The sequence below is a fragment of the Anguilla rostrata genome, chromosome 5 (assembly GCF_018555375.3).
Source record: "Anguilla rostrata isolate EN2019 chromosome 5, ASM1855537v3, whole genome shotgun sequence".
Lineage (NCBI taxonomy): Eukaryota > Metazoa > Chordata > Actinopteri > Anguilliformes > Anguillidae > Anguilla > Anguilla rostrata.
In genome coordinates, this window is record NC_057937.1 from 9,289,602 (window position 1) to 9,310,056 (window position 20,455).

Sequence of the window (20,455 nt, forward strand, 5' to 3'; positions counted from 1 at the left end):
TACATGTCCATTTGCGTTTACAATTCTGTGTGTGATGTCATTAGTCCATCGGTATGGTCTGCCTCAAGCGACACTGTGCCCATCACTCTGATGTCACCACAAAATGGTAGCGGATGCATATTGCTGCAGGGTGCCAGGGGTGTGGAGTAAAGACTATGTATCAAGGCTACAGAGAGCACAGTGATCACCAGGACTGAGGTACTCTGGTAGATTACCGTTTCATTACCTACTGACCTACTGGCCTGCGAGTAAGAACACTGACCCATGAACATTCTTAATAACCCATGTGATTGTTTTAAAAGGAATTTAAGAAATTATTTTGCCAGTGATTGTCATAACTGGTTGCCCTGCACAGTGCCCCCCTTTTTTTTTTTTTTTTTGAATGATGTCATTACCGTGAGAATCAAATGAAAAACGGTTTTCTGTTTTTTTTTGTTGTTTTTTTTTTTTTAAATCACTGCCTCCGCACTTCCTTTTCGTGCTATTATTTGGACATTTTGTGAAGCTCCGTGCCTCCGAGTGGTTTCCTGCTGTCAGGTCATTTTGTTAGCGGGCTGCTGTCAAATGTTTTTATCACCGCGCATCTAATGTGAGTGTCAGGCAGAGGAGCGCGGTGCATTTTCCAGACCAGGGGTTTTCAAATGATTTCGCCCCAGAGGCCCCACCTTAAATATGATTACGTTCACCAGCCTGTGGCGCAGGACCCCAAACCTCAGTAAAAACGGTTAAGGTTTGACTTGATGATCTTCAGCCATCGCCCACTGCAAGTGGAAAGGCAGTGGGTATTTAACACACTAGAACACATTTTTCAGTCATTATGCCATAATTATACTGCATACAAGATGTGTCGCTTTTTAGTATTACATACTGTACACATTTTTTTGGATTACCAAGAATGAGATGAGATTAAGTATTTTATAAGAATTAATGTATGATACAGAGAATTTAAACATAATATGTAAAGAGGAAAGAATTCTTTCTTTCCATTTTGACGAGGAGCCCCTGGTATTCCATCATGGAGCCCGGTTCTGGAACCTCTGTCCTGTGTCTTGTGTTCTACTCACCTTGGTCCATTCCTTGCACTGGTAGCCATCATAGATAGTTCAAGAACTTTTGCAGATGTTGCAGGAGAGCTGGGCTTACCCTAAACTCTCTTTCGAAGGCTAACATGTTCCCTTTAATGATGACAGCTTCCAGTGTGCTTTGCAGAGTTCTGTCTCATTCTTCACATAAATATGTGTGCACAGAAATAGAAAGACACACACACACACACACACACACACACACACCCACACACGCACACGCACACACACAGACAAACAACAGGGCAAATTGTGAAGGCATGCTGGCGCCTGTACCTGTGTTCAGATTTATAGGGCTCCTCTTGAGCATCTCCTGTGGGTAAACACACTGATGTATGAGCCGGGCAACTTCCACAGGCAGTGAGTCACACTGCCGCTCACGGACCTCTAGTTCCACACTCCAACCTCTGCGGTCACTTTGCCCAAACTTTTTATTTTTCGTCGGATTTTGCTGAAGGGGGGGGCCTTGACTTAGCAGCAAGAGGGCGCACATTATGTCCTTATACATACGGCGCATGGCGTTACCCCAGCCTGTTTGGTCCTTTGCCTTTTTTTGGGAAGCTTGAACTCTCTCTCGCTCTCTTGTGATTTTATATACTCCAGGTTTATGATTCATCCACAGTTTTTTAAAAAACATGTTCAGGTGAGCAATGCACATTTGTGAGACTGACGGTAGCTTTGGTCTAAAAACATTCGTTGCTTACAGTTTTTAATATGCAGTCTTTCTATGTGCACCATCGACAGCATATTGTGAAGCTGGTAGGCTGCTAGTGTTCATATTTCTACATATATTGGCCCAGAAACCTCTAGAAGGCTGGGGTTGAGAATTCTATCGGCCGATTCAATCAGACTCAACCGATTCAATCAGATTCAACGAAATTACTGAATAAAATACATGCTCTGCAGTCCCGTTTTAGTACTGCGGGTCTGATAAAATCGTATGAACAGTAAACACCATTTGACACATCATGTGTGATATGTGCGTGAAATGGTTTGGAAAATGCATGTGTTCAATTGAGTTGAGATGAATGTGCCAGCCAGCTGTGCCTCACACCTATAATCGAGAGCATACATCAAAAGCTTGAAGGCACTGTGTCTTATTTACAAAACCGAATGCATTTCTGGAGTTTTTCTCCGACACACTGAATTTGAAATGAAACAATGAGTGCGAGGTTAAATTGCAGACAGTCAGATTTAATGACAGGGTATTTGCATCCATATCGAGTGATCCATGTTGTAATTACAGTAATTACTATGCGCGTAGGCTGACATGGCATATGTATATCATGTGTGGACCAAGAACCGATCCCTTTAGTGAGGGTCAGTGAGTCTGCTGGCTTTCAGTTTTATGTCCCACCAATTCCACAGCTCAATTAAATACTAAGCTGGCTTAACAAACGATTCAAAGAGGAACAGAAGCACTGTCACTCATAAGAAATTTAGCTGGAATGACAGTCAAGAAATTATTAGGGCAATTAAATAATTCCCTGCTTCCCCAAAGTTCATGCAACATAAACAAATGCTGCATTAAGCATTCAAGATGCAACTACATAAAGGGAGAGTGCGTTTCTTAATTCAGATTGTTGATTGACAGCAGTGACCTGTCTAATGACAGAAATGCAGGTGATACCGCAGGTTTAATCCACATGCTAATGGTTCCAAAGCATGGATTGGTGACTCATGCACAAAGAGAGCGCCCTTCAGGTGACCGTTGGTGGTGGAAGTGCAACCTGGTGTCCTGGAAAACCAATCTCTGTGTTTTATTGGATCCATTTAGCTGACAAATGTTTCTTATCTGCCGCAGTCAGGAAAATTTCTGCAACCTTGGGAGGGAGGGGACAGAGAAAGGGAGAGAGAGAGAGAGAGAGAGAGAGAGAGAGAGAGAGAGGAGGAGGGGGTTCACACCCTTTTGAATTTATATGCATAATCAATGATTTTTTAAATTCACTTTCAGCTTGCACAAGGGAATCCCTTGACTCAGCCACCACAAGTCAATACCATCCTGAGGAGAGCCAGACTTTAATGCTTTTTTCTTTTGGGGAGGGGGGGGGGGTGGTCAGTTATCAGCAAGAAAAGACCTATAAAGGAGATGCTTGGAACTGATTTTATGGATGGAACTTGAGCTGGCTACATTAGCATGAAGCTCCCCCATGGTGAAAGACATGTCCCACATCCCAGAGCACAGCACGGGTGGAGCTAGATCAGAGTGGCACTCAGTGAGCCACAGCAGTCCAGTGTGGCCAGCGCTATAAAAGACAATATCTTACACATTCGCCAGCTCATCTCCGCGGTCAGGCACGGGTGTGTGGCGGCTGTGGCTGGGGGCAGCCTGCAGGAGCAATGGCTTCATGTGCACCGTGGCCGCCCGTAGGCCTCCGCCCCGTTTTTCATCATTTTCAGCCTTGCCTTGCCCCCTCCCCCCCCCCTCCCCAGGGTGGAGATGTCGTTGTTTCCTTCTTCCTCTTCCTCGCAAGCCGCGGGCCGTTAGTATTGTTTTGGGAGGCTTGTCTTTTTTTTTTTTTTCATATCATCCATGCTGTTCCTACATGTGAAATGCTGGTCCCTGTAGAGAGCAAGACGGTGAGAGAGAGCGGAGATGGGGGGGCGGGGGGGGGGGGGGGTTGGGGGTGAGCGCTTGGCCCTTGCATTCCCAAGCTGGTTATCACGTACGGCCGACTGTTCCGCACACTCCGTTATCGCTGTGCTAGCTTGCGGGTTAACCGGCGCAAAATGTTTTTTCCTTGTAAAAAAATGTTTTTTTAATTTTTTTAAACTGCGATTTTCAACACAGGTCACAGTGGAGAGTGTTGCCAAAAAAAGGCGGTTAAGCGAGTGGGTTTAAATTCCCCTTCCTCTCCGCGCACGGCTGCCGCTGTAAGGCCGTAGGTGGGGGAGCGTCTTCTCGTCGCTGTGATTCTGTAGTACAAAGGAACCAGCCAGGCACAAAGAGCCAGGCTTTCACCACATTTATTCCTTTCAAATTACACAGACCGGTCTTCACACACACGAGCATCGAGTGCTGCTCGAGGCACTGATGACTATCAAGATAAAATAACCAGTGAGACTCTCCCACTAACACTCAAAACTCACACTCAAACTCAGAAATCTCACACACTATCCTCTCTAGTCTAGTTTCTAGGGGCGGTCTGTAAGTTTGTTTTGGAACACGTTTGTTCATGTTTGGTTAAATTTCCTCAGATATCAATAAATGAAAAGCTCTCTGCGGTTAAGGAACCGATCCTCTCTCTCATTGCCTCTTCACAGTTGCAAGTTCTTTGTTTCGGTCATATCTATAGAGCAGGTTTCCAGAACACGTGCAGCGCAATGGAAGACTCTCTCACTCTTTATCTCTGTCTCTCACCCTTCAGCCTTCATCAATCTATGGCACCACTGGACATAAATCTTGCAAAAAAAACTTGCAAAGGTATTTTCTAATCCAACCAGTGGCCCATGTTCTTCCCATGGACGCTCTTAAAAAAATTTTCTAGTGTCGTGTTGCTCCTAAAAACTTTAAATACTAATACTAAATACTAAAAACTTTATTTCTTTGTTTATATATTTCCTTTTTTATATTAAGTTATTTATTTGTATATTTGTATATTCAGAAGAGATTTTGTTGCATAATTACATGCTTAAATGACCTGCTATCGAACTATTCCTGTTCAGAGTTTATTATTATTATTATTATTTATTATTATTATTATTCCTCATCCCATTAGTTGTAGATCCTGAATGTTCATCCTTTGTTTGCCTGGGATCACAGGATGCTAATGAGGTACAAGGCTGCCTCTCTGTGGTTGATGAAAGGTAATTCAGCTTTCCAAATCTCTGAATCCCTTCATAGAGTTTTTAAGGCACTCCTAATGCACCTGCACAGGGCGTGATGCCGAGGAAGAGCATTTATTGTCAAGCCTTTCATCTCCCCTGCTGGGAAAGGCAGTAAAGATCAGTGAAGGTGGTTATGCTGAGCAAAATGAGCAAATAAACACCAGTGCACCAGAAGTACAGTCTTGATATGTCCAATACACATCAGTGCTCAGATGCACAGTTCAGACATGTGTATCAACATCACAAATCAATATTTTCATCCAGTGTGAAGAGCTCCAACATGTGACCATGCATGTTGTTATGTGCGTGGGCGTGTGTGTGTGTGTATGTGCGTGTCTGTGTGTGTGCATATACATGTGTGTTTGTGTGCATGTGATATGAATTCACCAATACCTTTTTTTGAGATTATACAAGCATGCCATCATGCCTCACACAACATGAGGTTATGCCTCCACTTTTCTACCTGTATCGGAGAACACGTGTGTCACTATTCCAAAGCTGACCATCAGCCTATCCCCATGCGACCACTGTTATTAGGAAAGGGACATTTTCCCTCCCTCTTGTAAGGCTGTCTTTTGAGGACAGCAGTCCTAGACACCCACTCATGTTCCAAGCACACCGGAGCAGTTTTACTAGAGCAAACACACGCTGCTGAACAAGAGCTCTTCCAAAGTCAGAAGCTGCGTAAGAGACTCTGTTAGGCTAGCAAGCACACAGCACACGAAAACGGAAGTTTGACAGGATAGTTTCACTGCATCTTTATTTCCATAATATAGTTGCGGTTATTGAGTTGTCAAAACAATCCTTTGATCATCATCCAAAAGCTACAATGACAAAATACTCAGGAGGGTTTTCCCTACGTTGAGCCATCGATCAATTTGACACAGTACGATAATTCAGAGCAGCGAAGTCAGTCACAACACTCATAATCATGCCTGTCTAATTAACCGTATCTTACTTTACATCGAAATTACTCTAGTTTAATTATGTTTTTTTAGACACCATTACACCCCATATCTAGAATTATAGGAAATTAGTCATCTATCCAGTCTGACCTGATGTATCTTGAAAATGCAGCTTATTTAGCATTACCATTTAGTCAACATTTGTCATGTGGTTATGAGGAGCTCCATCGGTCTGACGCATCTACATTTTTCCTGTTCTGCATTTTCAAGACGTGATTCAGATGTGCAACAGAAAAGCTAAGACGTTTAAAAATGTCCGGTTGGCCCTCCGGGCATTAAATGTGTATGGTGTCAAACACCAGATACAAAAAATGTTACGAATTGATTATCGCATTTGTTCAGTTACAACAGTAATACAGTAATCAGAAAGAATGACACGCTCTAAGCCATAAATCAGGGGGCAGCAAATAAAAGGTAAAAGACCAAACAGAGGAACAGATAACGTACGGGAGATGAATCTCTCAGGCTATTAGCTACAAATGTCCTAAAGAAAGCTGAACAGCAGAAATTATGACAGCAGAGAGAATTTATGAACATATGAATGCATAGTGTTAGAGAAAGTGATGAGATGGCATTTACAGTAAAATATGACACAGTAAAATGTCCTGTGTTAATTCAACTCTTAACAGAGTGCATTTGAGCCCAACGGGATATTTTACTGTCCAGGATGGTCTAAGCACAGGAAGAAAAAACGGAAGATTGTAAAAAGAGGCGAGAGATGTAGATGTCTGTAGGTCAATAATGCTTTCAGAGTACAGGTTTCATGAATAGGGAGAGAAATGGGAGAAACAGTGCTGAAGAAATAACAGAGAGGTCAGCTGGATCTAGAGTTCTGACGTGCGTACGAGTGTGTCAACAGACGATCCGAGCTGCGAAAGTTACAACTACATTTCTCCTGCCTCTCTTTTGTCTGTTGGAGTTTTCTTTTCTTTTCCACAGGAAAACGTATCGAGCGCTTCGGGCTGTTCGCTGGCTGCCTGTGTCAAGCAGGACTGAGGGACTTGGGGCTGCGACTTTGAGCCGTTCAGCCATTTCCTCTCTGTTACATTCCCTCGCTCCTCATCAATCATTGAAAATGACAGAGGGAGCTTACAACAGGAAAGAATATAAAAGAAACAGGAAAAGAACAGGCCATGCCAGACTATCTTTATTTGTCATTAGCCTGTAATCTACGGTGAATCTATCACATGTCCATCATCACCAGACACAAGGGGTTATGACACCAAGACTTCATGTAATAATGTGACACATGTATGCTGCCACTAACACTATATTTGGTGTCAGTTACATTTGTTACATACGGTGTCAGTTACATATGTACTTACCAACCCAAACAGTAATAAATGTGTAATAGAGAACAAATTTCTACAATTAGACATGTAATAACTGTTAAATGCCCCCAAGCAAACCATTAATGGGACCACAACCCTCAATCTAACCACACACCAAACATACCTGTTCATACCACACAACTCATGTTATATTGGGAAACTGCACTGTGGCTACATGGAGCAATTACACAGAACTTTCATATTTAACTACAATGTAATAACACAAGTTCCTCTTACAAGGAAACGAAACCCATATTCCTTTTACTTTATTTTTTGAGTGAACATAGTATGATGCTTGGAGCTATTTGGGGAAAATGTACTATAACTAACATAAACCAATAACTATTTAAGTAATTGTAAGTCAAATAAATATTTTACCAATTAAGGGCTTGATCTACAGATGATTGCGTGGGAGGTGTGGGTTTGTCCAGTTTCCACCTCAGTCTGTTCAGTCCCCAGATAACATTTTTCATTTTCATGCTCTCCAGCCAGGAGCCCAGCCAAGGATCAGTTAAGCCGCACGGAACGAATGGATTTTTTTAAAGAGAGTGACACGGTGGTACAAACTGTGATATACGAGGGGGTTTGAGGGGAAACTTCATTGTCACACTCTGAGCACTGCACCGGCAGGAAAAAGGAAGGAAATGAAGAAAGTAATGACTGAGAGAATGGGCTTATGGGAAATACTCCCACAGTCTGACTGCAAGGAGTGATGGGTACAGGGAAGCTGGGTGTGTGTGTGTGTGTGTGTGTGTGCGTGTGAGTCTGTGTGTGTGTGTGTGTCTGTGTGTGTGCGTGAGTGTGTGTGTGTGTGTACGTACGTGTGCGTGTGTGTGTGTGTGTGAGAGAGAGGGGAGGCATCGGTGCGTGTGTAACATGGATATTTTCCCTGTCAGCAGGGTCATGCACAGACTTTCAGTGGGGCATATGCAATACTGTAATGTTGTTGTCTGTGCATGCATGAGATAGCGTGTGTGTTTGTGCGTGTGTGTGTCTCTGTGTGTGTGTGTTTGTGTGCGCGTCTGTGTGTGTGTACGTGTGTGCGCGTCTGTGTGTGTGTGTACGTGTGTGCATGCAATTGTAGGCGTGGGCGGAGGTGGGTGGGGGCGGGTGTAGGTGGATTGAGGAGACTGGATGTGGTTAGAAATGAGTGGAGGGCGGCGGGTGGAGGGGGTATCACTGCGCTCTCTTCTCTATCTTGATCCAGATTCCCTGTTCGGGCCGGAGAATGAGCTCCCCCAGGGGGTGCAGATCCTCCCGCTTCTGGGTCGCCTCAATGTTGAAGTTGCGCAGAATTGAAGCCAAAACAACCTTCTCCTCCATTATCGCAAAGCGCTGACCTGCAGAACAAAAAACACACAAACATTCAAATACACACAAATGTACACAGACACAGATAAACACACAGTGCGACACAGATACAAATGTACATACTGCACAAATAAGATAAAGCAAAACAATAAGCAAGAAACATATGTACCTACAGATAGAAACACACACACAAACACAGCGAGAGAGAGAGAGAGAGAGAGAGAGAGAGAGAGGTAAATGCATGTAGCCTATGTAAAGGCTACATACATAAATATGACTCTCTCTCCCTGGGGGTGCATTCTGTGAGAAGGGAAGTTATTGTTTTTCTTGTTCCTTCATGAATGATTGATTGCAGAGGTAGGACAGAAGCAGTGGGACAGAGTGCGGGCGTACATACGCTGTGCATCGTGACAAATGCACTGTGACCTGTCAGAAGCACAGGCCGAGCTGCCTCTTGTCAATTATTACCGATTTTTAAACATTTTTAATCCTGCCCATTTTTTTTGTCCTTTCTCCCAGTTTCTATTAGTTTTGGCAGTTGGCCATCGCTGCTGCATGCTCCATGCGCCCGGGAGAGCGCATGCACAACGCATTACACGCAGCCAGCGGGTCTGCTTATGTTAACCCTGCGATCCAGGTGCTGAGCTGCACAACCAATGCAGAAAATACTGCTCCCGCCCTGGTTGGTACACTGACCAATTAGGTGCTAGCCACGCTGGGTACTGGCTCGGGTCAGAATTAGATTTTGGGCCTCTGAACGCATTACTGCCCCCCAGGGTTTAGACCAGGGGGGGCTCAGATCCGGTCTGGAAGCCAGTAGTACTGCTGCTGTTTGTTCTTCCCTTGTAATCGCGACTGATTTATACTTGGGACACCCACTGAGATAAATCTCTGGCCAATCAGCGGCGTTAATAGATCAACCAGGTAGAAAAGAAGAGCAGCAGCACTACTGACCCCAAGGCTTCAACCACAATTCTTTCTTTGAACTTAAGTGGTTTTGTACCAAATTCAAGGTTAGACCAGTCAGGTGAGCTGAGAGACGTCAATCATGTTAAAAGTTCGCAAGCTTCTCAGGCGTAAATTAAAAAAAACGAAAGTCGTGTGGGCGGAGAACAGAGGCAGGGGGGCGACCTCAGAGCGGGACAGCAGCAGGGAGGGGTCGACGGAGAACGGGCACGCACCTATGCAGTTCCTCAGTCCCGCAGAGAAGGGGACGAACGCGTACGCGGGCCTCCCCACCGAATTCTCGGGCAGGAAGCGTTCGGGGCGGAACTCCTCCGGGTCGGGGAAGTACCGCGGGTCGCGGTGCAGGGCGTACGGTATGATGACGGCGTTGGCGCCTTTGGGGACCTTGAAGCCGCCTGTCAGAGGAGCGGTGGAGCGTGAGTCAGCGGCATAAAGGGGTGACGACCGCATGAAGAAGTGCAATGATGGGGAACGGTTAGTAATAAGAACTATACGCCAATTAACTCTCACCTAAAACATCAAAGATATTTCCAGATACTACAAGGAGCGCATTATGAGAGATCCCAAAATGCACTCATGACAGCATTAAATTTAGCACTCAATATAGATTCTATTAGCCAAGATAAAAGTGTCTGCCTAATAATAATAATAATAATAATAATAATAATAATAATAATAATAATAGTAATAATACTGCAGCCGTACTGATGTGGCAGTCCTCACAAATGCTGCGGGCGAAGAACGGGACGGCGGGAAACAGGCGCAGGGACTCTTTGATGACGCACTCCAGGTAGCGCAGCCTCTTCAGGTCGTCCGTGTTAACAGGGCGGTCCGACTCGCCTGGGAGGAACAGGGAGAGGATGAGGGTGCAAAAACCAGGCGGGGAGCTACTCTGCCATTTTCCAAACAGCAAAGTAAACCCGCTAACACAGAACAGCAAAGCAAACCCGCTAACACAGAACAGCAAAGCAAACCTGCTAACACAAACAGCTAAGCTAATCCCCCAATGCATAACAGCAAAGCAAACCAGCTAACACAGAACAGCAAAGCAAACCTGCTAACAAAAACAGCTAAACTAATCCCCCAATGCATAACAGCAAAGCAAACCAGCTAACACAGAACAGCAAAGCAAACCGGCTAACACAAAACTAAACATTCTCCTTAAGACATTGGACTTCAGATAACGCTATGAGAATAACGTCCTCGGCCCCAGCCGAGGGTACTGACCCATCAATCAAATGGCACAATTGGAAAGCAGCCAATAGGGAGAGCGGAGATTTACCAAACACTTCCCGGAGTTCCTGCTGAACCTTCCTCTGGACTTCCGGGTGAGAGCCAATCAGGTGGACAGCCCAGTTCATTGAGGCTGCTGTCGTGTCATGGCCCTATCAGAGGCAGGAGGCAAAAACACACTGTTAGCAACCCTCAAAATGATTGGACGATACTAAAGTTATCTTTACATGCCCCCAAATTGCCTTCATAGCATTTAAACACATTTTGCATACATTTGTATATACTTATTTATACACGATTAACCTACATTCTCAAATAGTCACAAAACACAGTGAACACATTAGGTCGTGTTTATGGGTTCAAATTAACCAAAGAGCATGAAATCATATTAATTAATCTGGCTGCGCCGAACAAAAGTAGGGCATGACAGCTTTTCCCGCATGACAGCTTTTCAAAAGTGTGGAAAGAGAGGGTCCTCTGAGGATCTCTCCGAGGGACCGTGCTGTCTGTCTGAAGCGAAATTGCTGTTCAGTCATCCGCTATCTAAACTCTGTAATCATAGAAACTTACAGTATAGCTTCCGTGGCAACACTCCATCTGTAAATCCAAGCCAACAACATAAAGACTCCAGCAGAGTGGTGTCCACAAAGTAGAACTATACTGTTCGGTAAGGAAACTGATACGTATGGTCATAATCTGCTAAAGTACTCAATGCAATGCATTTCTTTCATTAACCAACAAAAACAATGTGTTTTCAACATAAGCAAGATAAAAAGGTCTGTTTGGTTGAAGAGGATGACCTTGGCATTTCCATGTCATGATACAAATATCAAAAAGTACAAATCGACCTTAATCCCGAAACATTTTATCTGTGTGTTTGTCACTTCCAGGAAACAAAAAACATTCATTTTCATCTGTAATTAAATTATCTTTCAGTTCAGAAGAGAAGTTCTGAACCACGCATACCAACAAAAGCCTGTGCTAACATAGTTTTCTGAGCCACAGGCAAACACTGTTGTTGTGCCACAGGGCGGCTGACAGTAAATAACTGTTTCTAGGGTTCAGGAAACAGGAGTCAGCCTTTCCACCTCTAAATCCAGTCGCAGTACTTCAGTGTGTTCTGCTCGCCCTGGTAAAGAGAAACATTCCGGTGTTCCAGGATCAGTCTGTGCCCTGCACCTCACTGATAAGAGAGAGCGAAGGTGATCCTGGAACATGATACATTGTTGTCTGAAACACAGCATATTAACCCTTTGAAGAGCAGGTATTTTGGAATGCAAGTCAGTGTTCTAGAACTCAATTGCTTTCAGTGACCAGTAGTGACTATGACATCAGTAGTCCAGTTCAGTCAAGAATATTCAAATCACATACTGTATTCTTTAAGAGTTAAAGTATATATTTTATCAGTTTGGGATTTTACATCTAGGAATTATAGTCCTAAATGAAAATGTAAGATGTTTTATGAGATGTGACAAGCACATAGGTGCAGCTTTCATCGCAGTCCAAAAACAACATGTTCCCTTTCACAGGGGGAAACGTATTCTATATGGTTCTGGGAGTCTTTAAGTGATCAGAGATCTGCCAGAAGAAAAACACTCTTCTGCACTTTCTACTCACTCTAACTGAATACTGCATGTGAGTACTTCATACACATCAGACATATCAAATTTTCATTCCTGACCGGAGTTCTTCTTTAACGTCTTTTTTTTTTCAGAAGGGTATGGAAGCGCGTTTCCCCACGGTGGTGCCAATCCCCTCTGCTTCTTATTTTATATTTTAAAACATACCAGCAAATACATGACTTTTTTTTTTTTTCATAAAAGTTCACATTTCAGAGAATACACTCCGTGTTGTTTGGCAAACACAAGATGACACTACACCCCAGTGGAGCCCAGAGAATAGGCATGATACGCAAAGCCAAACTCAGTCTTCCCACACATTATGGCGCATTCTGTAAAACATCCTCTTCTAAGAAGTTCTGTGGTCTGCACACAAACTGTTTTTATGCTCCTTTTTTTTGGAATGCCCAACCAAATGTTGCATACCCGTCCCATCGCTGCCACATGCTCCGTCAGTTCTGGAGGGTGAGGGTTTGTCTACCAAGGCATGTGTTGGTGCCAGGCCTTCCTTTTCAATACCAGAGCCAGCCTGCTGAGCACAGTCATCACACAGGAGGACCGCCCTACTATCACAGCTGGTGTCAAAAGGATTCCACCACAGGACTCAGTGTTGAGGGAATAAAGCGGGAAAACCCCCCACGGAGAAAACCCCGCCCTCTCAGCGTGACGTCACAGCCAATCACACGCCACCTGCAGGCAGCTGCCGGCCACAGTTGGTGCGGGCACCGTCAGGAATCCACGCCGAACTGCGAACCACGTGACCTCCCCCAAATGCTCCAGCGCGCCTTACCCTGAACATGAAGGTGTCCACCTCCTCCTGGATGTCCTTGTGGGTCAGCCTGTTGCCGTCCTCGTCCACGGTCTTCAGGAGCATGTCCAGGAAGGCCCTGCGCTTCTTGGTGCCCTGGTCCGACTCGCTGTCCGACTCAATACTGGAGACGTACTCGGCTCTCTCGGAGATCACCTGCAGGGTGCCAAACATCTCATTTCTGAAATCGCACACATATTTTAAAAAGGTTCAAAGGTTCTTTGTTGCGAAAAACGGCCCAATCAGGAAGCTTTCACACTTAGCATAGAGGGTTCTACAAAGAACTATAAAGGGTTCCCCTATGGAGACAAGTCAAAGAAGTCATTTTACGGAGAGTATATATGCCTCTCTTCTGAGTGGGGCTCTCTCTCTCTCGTAGCGCTATGCGGCCTGTTGGGGGTAAGAGCCAGAGCAGGGAAACTCAGCTGAGTGCACACGCTTCAGCTGTGGAGCTTCTGTGCAAAAGGTCTCAATGGTGCATCCGTTCTTTAAGACACACTGTTTCCATTTCCATTTTAATAAAGAAAAGGGGAAGAATGTAAAAAAAAAAAGAATTGTGTAGGGACAGTGTCTATCCGTCCTGCGTTGATCGGATCCAGCTGAAGGACTTTCATTTCCCTAACCACACCCCCCCCCCACCCCCCACCCCCCACCCTCGTTCACTCACATTCTCTGTGAAGGAGTGGAGAACTTTCAGGCTTCTGTTGTGCTCCCTCCCCTCCCCCAGGAAGTAGTAGATCAAGTCCGGCCAATACCACGGCATCCTTTGCCTGCGGGTGATGATGTCACTCATCCTGTGAGAGAATGGCATGACAGACAATGACCTTCTGCTTCCTGTGGACGGACAGTGACCTTCTGCTTCCAGCTCAGACAACAAGTGTCCCTGAGAGCTGCTACAGATTACAGATTAACTACTCTACCATCAGGGGAACAGTCAACTACCAGGTCACTAATTACAAGCATCAGTGTAAGTGCGAGACTTCACCAAAATACCCAAAATTGTGCATACAAGGCTAATAATTGCCATGAAGTATTTATCAAACAATGTGTGAATAGGATGCATTATTGGCTTCATTAAGGCTCTAATTCATTGTAATTGAGTGATGAAGAACTGGTTTTGGGGGGGTGGGGCTGGTGGCTATGCAGGTGACTTCAGTCTAATTTCAGCGACTTTTCAAATAAACTACATTAAAAAACCGTATGCATTAAATATATTTGGGCCTTCATGCAAAATCTTATTCATTTCAGCAATCAGCAAGCTCAGTATTTTGCAAAGAAACTGAAGAAATGTAGCACACAACACCCTTGAATTCTTTACTCAGCGTTTAGTAACTCTAAGTAATACTCACACAGGTTAGACAGACGCTCCATGCACTGTCATTTACTCTGCATCATTTATACGTTATGCTCACTAAAGACGAAAGTTCAGGCCTGCCATTTAACCTGATTGGGGATTCAGCCTGTATGTGTGTCAGAGGGTCCTCATAACACACGAAGCATGATGTAAGCGTTGCATAACACACTTTACCCCACATAACTTTGACTTTGTATTACCTGCCCTCAAAACATCCAATGTTTGCTGTGGCTCAGTAAAAATCTGAATATGTCAGCAGTCAAAAAAGTGAAGGTTATCAGTGTTAAACAGATATCCGGGATATACTCTCAAAATGTTTCCCAAAAACCCCCCATCCTCTGTTGCCTCCCATAGACATTCTTAAGACATATTACTATATTGCTTCAAATTATCAACACTCTCAAATAAATGGTCCCACTTTTTTAAAAAACACCACAAAATAATAGCAGCATTTTGAAGTCAACGTGTCGTACAAGTGAAGTCATTCAAAGTAATATATTATTTCATAAGCATTATTGCATATAATTCTGAATGCAGCACCTACCTGTACACACAACGGACATACTCAGAGTCATAGTTACTCTGCGCATAGATTTTCTTGCCCATTGCAGTCTCTGAAACAAATACATGTGGAGGTTGAATTCAAAGCCAAACAACAGGGAACCAACAATGCACTGATGCACTCTGTCAATACTGCATCAACAACTATTGGGAAACCCAGACTTGTAATGAACATATGCATTTGTATATTTGCCCTAATCAATCTGCCACCTTCAACAAACAGAGACACCAATGATTTCAATTTAGTATTAATTAGTACTTTTAATGTCTCATTTATTTCTTATTGACTGCAAAGCCATTTTGTTTCATTTCAAGCACTATGCAAATACAAGTAACACTGTGTACTGTGAAGCACTGTGTTACAAACCATAGCTAAGTGATATGTAAATCAACCAATCAATTAATCAAAAAATTAATTAATCAATTAATTAATTAAAAGATGGGAGGAGGGGGCAGGAAGTCAGCTGACCACAGATGATGTCCAGGGCACAGAGGGTGATGTGGTTGAAGCAGTTGAACGCCCCTTTGCCTGCCTGCTTCCCCAGCTTCTCGATCAGCACCTCCGCCTGCTCGTTCATCACCTCCAGGAACTCCGTCAGGATGGAGAAATGGAAGGTGGGGGTGAGCATCTTCCGCCGCCTGCGCCACTTGTCCCCAGTGCTGCAGCAGACAGGGACGGGAGTGGGGGGGGGGGGGGAGGCGGGGGGGTTAACAGTGCACTCAGCCTGAAAGTGCAAATACGCTTAAGGTGGAGGGATGGGAAGGGGAGGGGTTAACAATGCACTCTTCCCAAAAGTTCAAATGCAGCAGGAGGTGAAGGGATGGGAAGGGGAGGGGTTAACCATACACTCAGCCCAAAAGTTCAATTGCAGCAAAAGGTGGAGTAAACTAAATCCCGTACCGATAAAGAGACCAAACCGATGATTGTAACACAATCACAAAAGGTATGCAGTCTCAGGAGGGGCAAACATTGCGAAATATTCAATATTCAACAGACACAAAGATGGCGTCCTTTTGTTTACGGTGAATAATGTACATTTTACCAGAGGCAGTGATCCCTGTACAAATCAGATGCATCCACATTCAGCCAGACTCAGCTCCAGCCACCAAGGATGGCAAAACACAGCCAACATCGTCTTTGGGTTCTCCTGCCAAATGCTGCGTTTCTTATATACGCTGAAGAATAGCGTTCTTTACAAGGTGCTTCAAGTTAACTCTCTCGCTCAAGGGTGGTTCCAGAACCACAGGCATGGAACCTGAAACCTTCCAGAACCCAAGCCTAGCTCTGCGGCCCGCTGCCCCAAAACGGGTGCCAGTGTTCGGAAGGCTCACCTGGTCAACAGGCCGGTGCCCAGCCATGGGTGGAGAAACTTGTAGGCGTAGGCTTTATCCATGTGCTTCGGGTTATTGAGCACCATCTGGAGAAGCGGACATGCACGGGAACATCCAATCACGGTCAAGCGCCCGCACTGGCATAAATCACCCCACCATATCCGTCCTGAAGCTCCTCATGAAGGGGGAGATACTAAAAGGTTAACGGTTATACTTTATTGACCCCGTGGGGTAATTTGGGGTGATCTGTCCACCTAACTACTTAGGCAGTGGGCAGCCCCAGTGCACCACCCAGGGACCAACTCCAGTTCTGAGGCCAGTGCCTTAGGAGTGTCTAATCTAACATACACACCTTTTCTATCACACTATTTCCGTAACCGCCTCTGTGAATTTGTTACAAATGGGAAAAACTCATTATTTCACTTTTCGTGACATTTCTGCTACCTGATCTTTTGCTGCTGTTCATCTGTTCCATTGATTATGAGGCCTGTGAAGTTGACCAAGTAACGGAAAACAAGCCACAGATATATCTGTCATTTCTCATGGTTTAGGGGGCTGACCATGGCAATGCCAGGAAAAGAATGTCATGTTCCTCAATCAAAAAATGAGGGTTTTTAACATAAAACAAATAACACTGTGTCAGTTAACTGATAAGTGTTATCTCGAACTTAGGACTGTATTTCCTGGACAGGTAAACATGTAGTTGTGTGAGTGCCACTAATGTTGTTTTCAAGGTCTTAATAATTCAGAAAATGCTTGCACCAGTTCTGTCACCCATATTTGTACTGCCTCCACACTGAACATTAAAACGATTTACTCTCTATACATATTAATCATACATAATATTAATACTTAAACATTTTCTTGAAAATCTTCGAATTTAAGTATTTTTCAAATAAAATGATTGTTCATGTTCTCATATATTCATTCAACATGTTCTTATAGTAACCAAAAATGTGAGAGAATTCTATTCATAGTATTTGAAATACTTTATTTTGTCTTTGCTTGCTTTGCGAACAGGTCTTTCAAATAGCCCTTATACATCTCCAAGAAGACTTTAATAACAAGGAGCCTGACTCAAGTTGAACCTTGGTTACCTCAATGGTTTCAGCGTGAAATAAAACAAGAAAAGGCACAGGACCGATCCAGATCTTCATCAGCGGCTCATTCCGGAATGCATTTGTGTACTCAATCAGTTGACAGAAGAAATCTACAGAAAAGACAACATCAATCAACATTCTCTATACAGAAGTTCTCTGTATACCCCATCATGTTTAACAGAAAAGGATAAGGGCCTAATCGTGAATGCTGCACTTCACATATTCACACAAACAGACAGTCAGACTTACAGATATGTTTTACATGTAATAAATGTGCAAACTGAAATATATCGTGATTATTTTGCACAGTGGAGAAAAGCTGTAGCATGATGTAAGGAAAAAAGGACGTCTCTCGAACGTGATGAAAAAGTACAAAGTTTATTTCCAATACCGGCAGTGACAAAGCGCACGAATGACACCTTGGATTCAGCAGAGTCAGACTGAACCACGAACCTTTCCAGAGGCTGCTTCTTATTTGTTTTCGAAGCTTTGATCAGTAGTGTTGAATATACATACCAAGACGGATGTAGTCAGTCCTTGTAACACCTATCAATTAGGCCATAGTGTATTGGCCGTCCTGTTGTGATTGAATTAGCACGTCTGTTGACTTGAATGGTTCCCAATCTCTCACTCCTGGTCGCTATTCTACCATTGTACCAACTGTATTGTGATAATGATAAGATCAAGGGAATGTGTGGCCAGCAGACATATTGGCATCAGAGACGGACTTCTTACAATGACTATATCCAAAGACATAAGAAAGTTAAGCTATATTAACTGGGCCACTATCATAACACCCCCAAAAACCCAAAACAGTTGGCAATCAATTAAGGAGGCCCAAGTTCATTGTACAACAAAACAAAAAAGGATCGGCAATGTGCCACCGTCGCTAAGCAACAGATGCTCTGGAGCGCAGTGGCGATTCAGGCCGCAGTACTACATTATTATGTTAATGACATAAGGGTGTTTTTTCGCTAAATTCTATTGAATAGGCTTGACCCACATGATTCGCAGTGTAAAACAAAATCAAATTCCTGTAATTTGCATATATTGCAACGTGTTATAATTTGCGTTTACTTTTTGCTCCTCCTGCTTATTTGTTTAATTATTTACTTACTTACTTACTTACTTACTTATTTACTTACTTACTTATTTATTTGCATTATGCGCCATCCTCAGTTAGGCCTTCGCAACTTCATATATTGTCTGCACATTTAGATGTGCGCAGTATTACGCATCCAAAGTCACGTTTATGATGAAGTGTTAAATACAGTTTAAAAATCTATGAAGTGTATTTTAAACATAATAAACCACACATCCAAGATGACTATTTGTCACACTAAAAATAAATGTACGCATGTCTTACCTCGTCCATTGGACTTGAAGGCAAGCGCATTGCCCAGTAAAGGGTAGGTCGGGCTTATACCTGGAATAGGCTTCATCTGTCTCCATTTGCTCACATAGCTGCTGAGCAACAGGTGAGTGAAAATCGCCAATAGAGTTAAAAGTAAAACGAAAACTACTGACGCTCCCAACAATTCTCCGACGTCCTGAGCCATGGTCGTATGGAGGCGAAGGGATCTCCAAGATCAATGTGTCTTCTCTTGCTGACGTGAGCTGGGACTGTAAATTGCCGAAACTACAACTATTGTGGTTCTCGTTCGGTTAAATAATTAAACCTGCCGCTAAAATAAGCTTGCCTCTTCGATCAACCCTTGTCATCATCATTTCGATCAGCCCTTTTATCGTTCACTGACCTCGCAACAGCAAAGCGCTGTGCCAATGACACCAAAAGAACCGTCTCTTACGTGCTCGTTTTCGCTTTGGATGTTGAGCATCTCCGTCTTTTTTCTGTTACCCACGGTTAAACCAATTGCCGTTTGCGTAATTAACGAGGCGCTGTTTCATTATTTTATGGATGTTTCATTATTAGCTAATTTAAAAACATTTTTGTTAAAAAGAAATGTTCTGCTTTTTTTTTTCATTTTGGCTGTGGTTACCCATGTAAACAGAAAATGCAAATAGCACAGCCCCCTTTTGTGGCAGGCTTGATGTGTGGGTGAACGTATGATTATAACTGCCTCTTTAACTGGATTGACGTATCCAGAAAATAATTTTGTATTTTATTTTGGGACAGGGAACGCAAATGTAAACAAATACTTCTCATGTTGTGGTGACTGCTTATTCTCCTTGTACACATTGTTGCTGGTGCTGTAAGGTTTCAGTTACAAAAGAGCACTGTAACTAGGGTGATTTCTTGTTGCTTGACCAGTCCGAAACAATCTCCATTATTAAAATAAGCACTCTTCTCAGAACGCCTTTCTCTTCTGTCCTGGTAATTTACCTGGCCCCAGAACATAACTTCAGGATTAAGGACGGTAGGTTTAAATAGAATGCTGTGGTAAAACCCAGAGCTGTTATAATCGCATATTAGATTTCCTTCTCACAGCAGACACACCATGCTCATGAAAACATTATTGTGTGCAACATGAACACTGAATGGGCTTTAGCTAACTAATGCCCTGGGCATGTCGAAGTGTCCTTGAGCAAGACACCTAACCCCTAACTGCTCTGGCGAATGAGAGGCATCAATTGTAAAGCGCTTTGGATAAAAGCGCTATATAAATGCAGTCCATTTACCAATATGCACCTGATTTCCCATAAGCCTCTGCAAGTCAGTGAGAGCACTGCGACCGGGCAAACAATTTTAGGTTTGTACCTTGCCCCTGCAGGTGTCAATGCGGTGTTTTATCAATGGTTTCCTGATGCTGCCATGGCCTGCCTGGCTCCACAGTTCATAAATGGCAGTTTGCACACACCTGGGTGTCCTCTGCACAAATGTTCCAGGTCACACTGGAATTGGGTGTGACACAGAGGGTTTGTGTGGGTAGAATGTTCTTGTGCACTTTTAAACTTTCGTTGATGTAATTGTGATGGAGTTGGAGTTTTGGGAGACCAACCGCAA

At 43.7% G+C, this 20,455-nt stretch overlaps 1 protein-coding gene across 1 annotated transcript; it reads right to left on the reverse strand.

The window, feature by feature from the left end:
* Window positions 1–7,004: 7,004 nt before the first annotated feature.
* LOC135254656 (cytochrome P450 4V2) lies at window positions 7,005–19,412 on the reverse strand. The gene is made up of 11 exons (XM_064335010.1): window positions 18,857–19,412; window positions 17,488–17,600; window positions 16,391–16,476; window positions 15,528–15,718; window positions 15,042–15,111; window positions 13,811–13,937; window positions 13,126–13,299; window positions 10,766–10,868; window positions 10,189–10,323; window positions 9,699–9,878; window positions 7,005–8,546 (listed from the first exon to the last, which is right to left on the reverse strand). Exons 1-11 carry the CDS (start codon window positions 19,047–19,049, stop codon window positions 8,383–8,385), a joined length of 1,536 nt encoding a protein of 511 aa, XP_064191080.1. The 5' UTR covers window positions 19,050–19,412; the 3' UTR covers window positions 7,005–8,382.
* Between the last annotated feature and the right edge of the window lie 1,043 nt (window positions 19,413–20,455).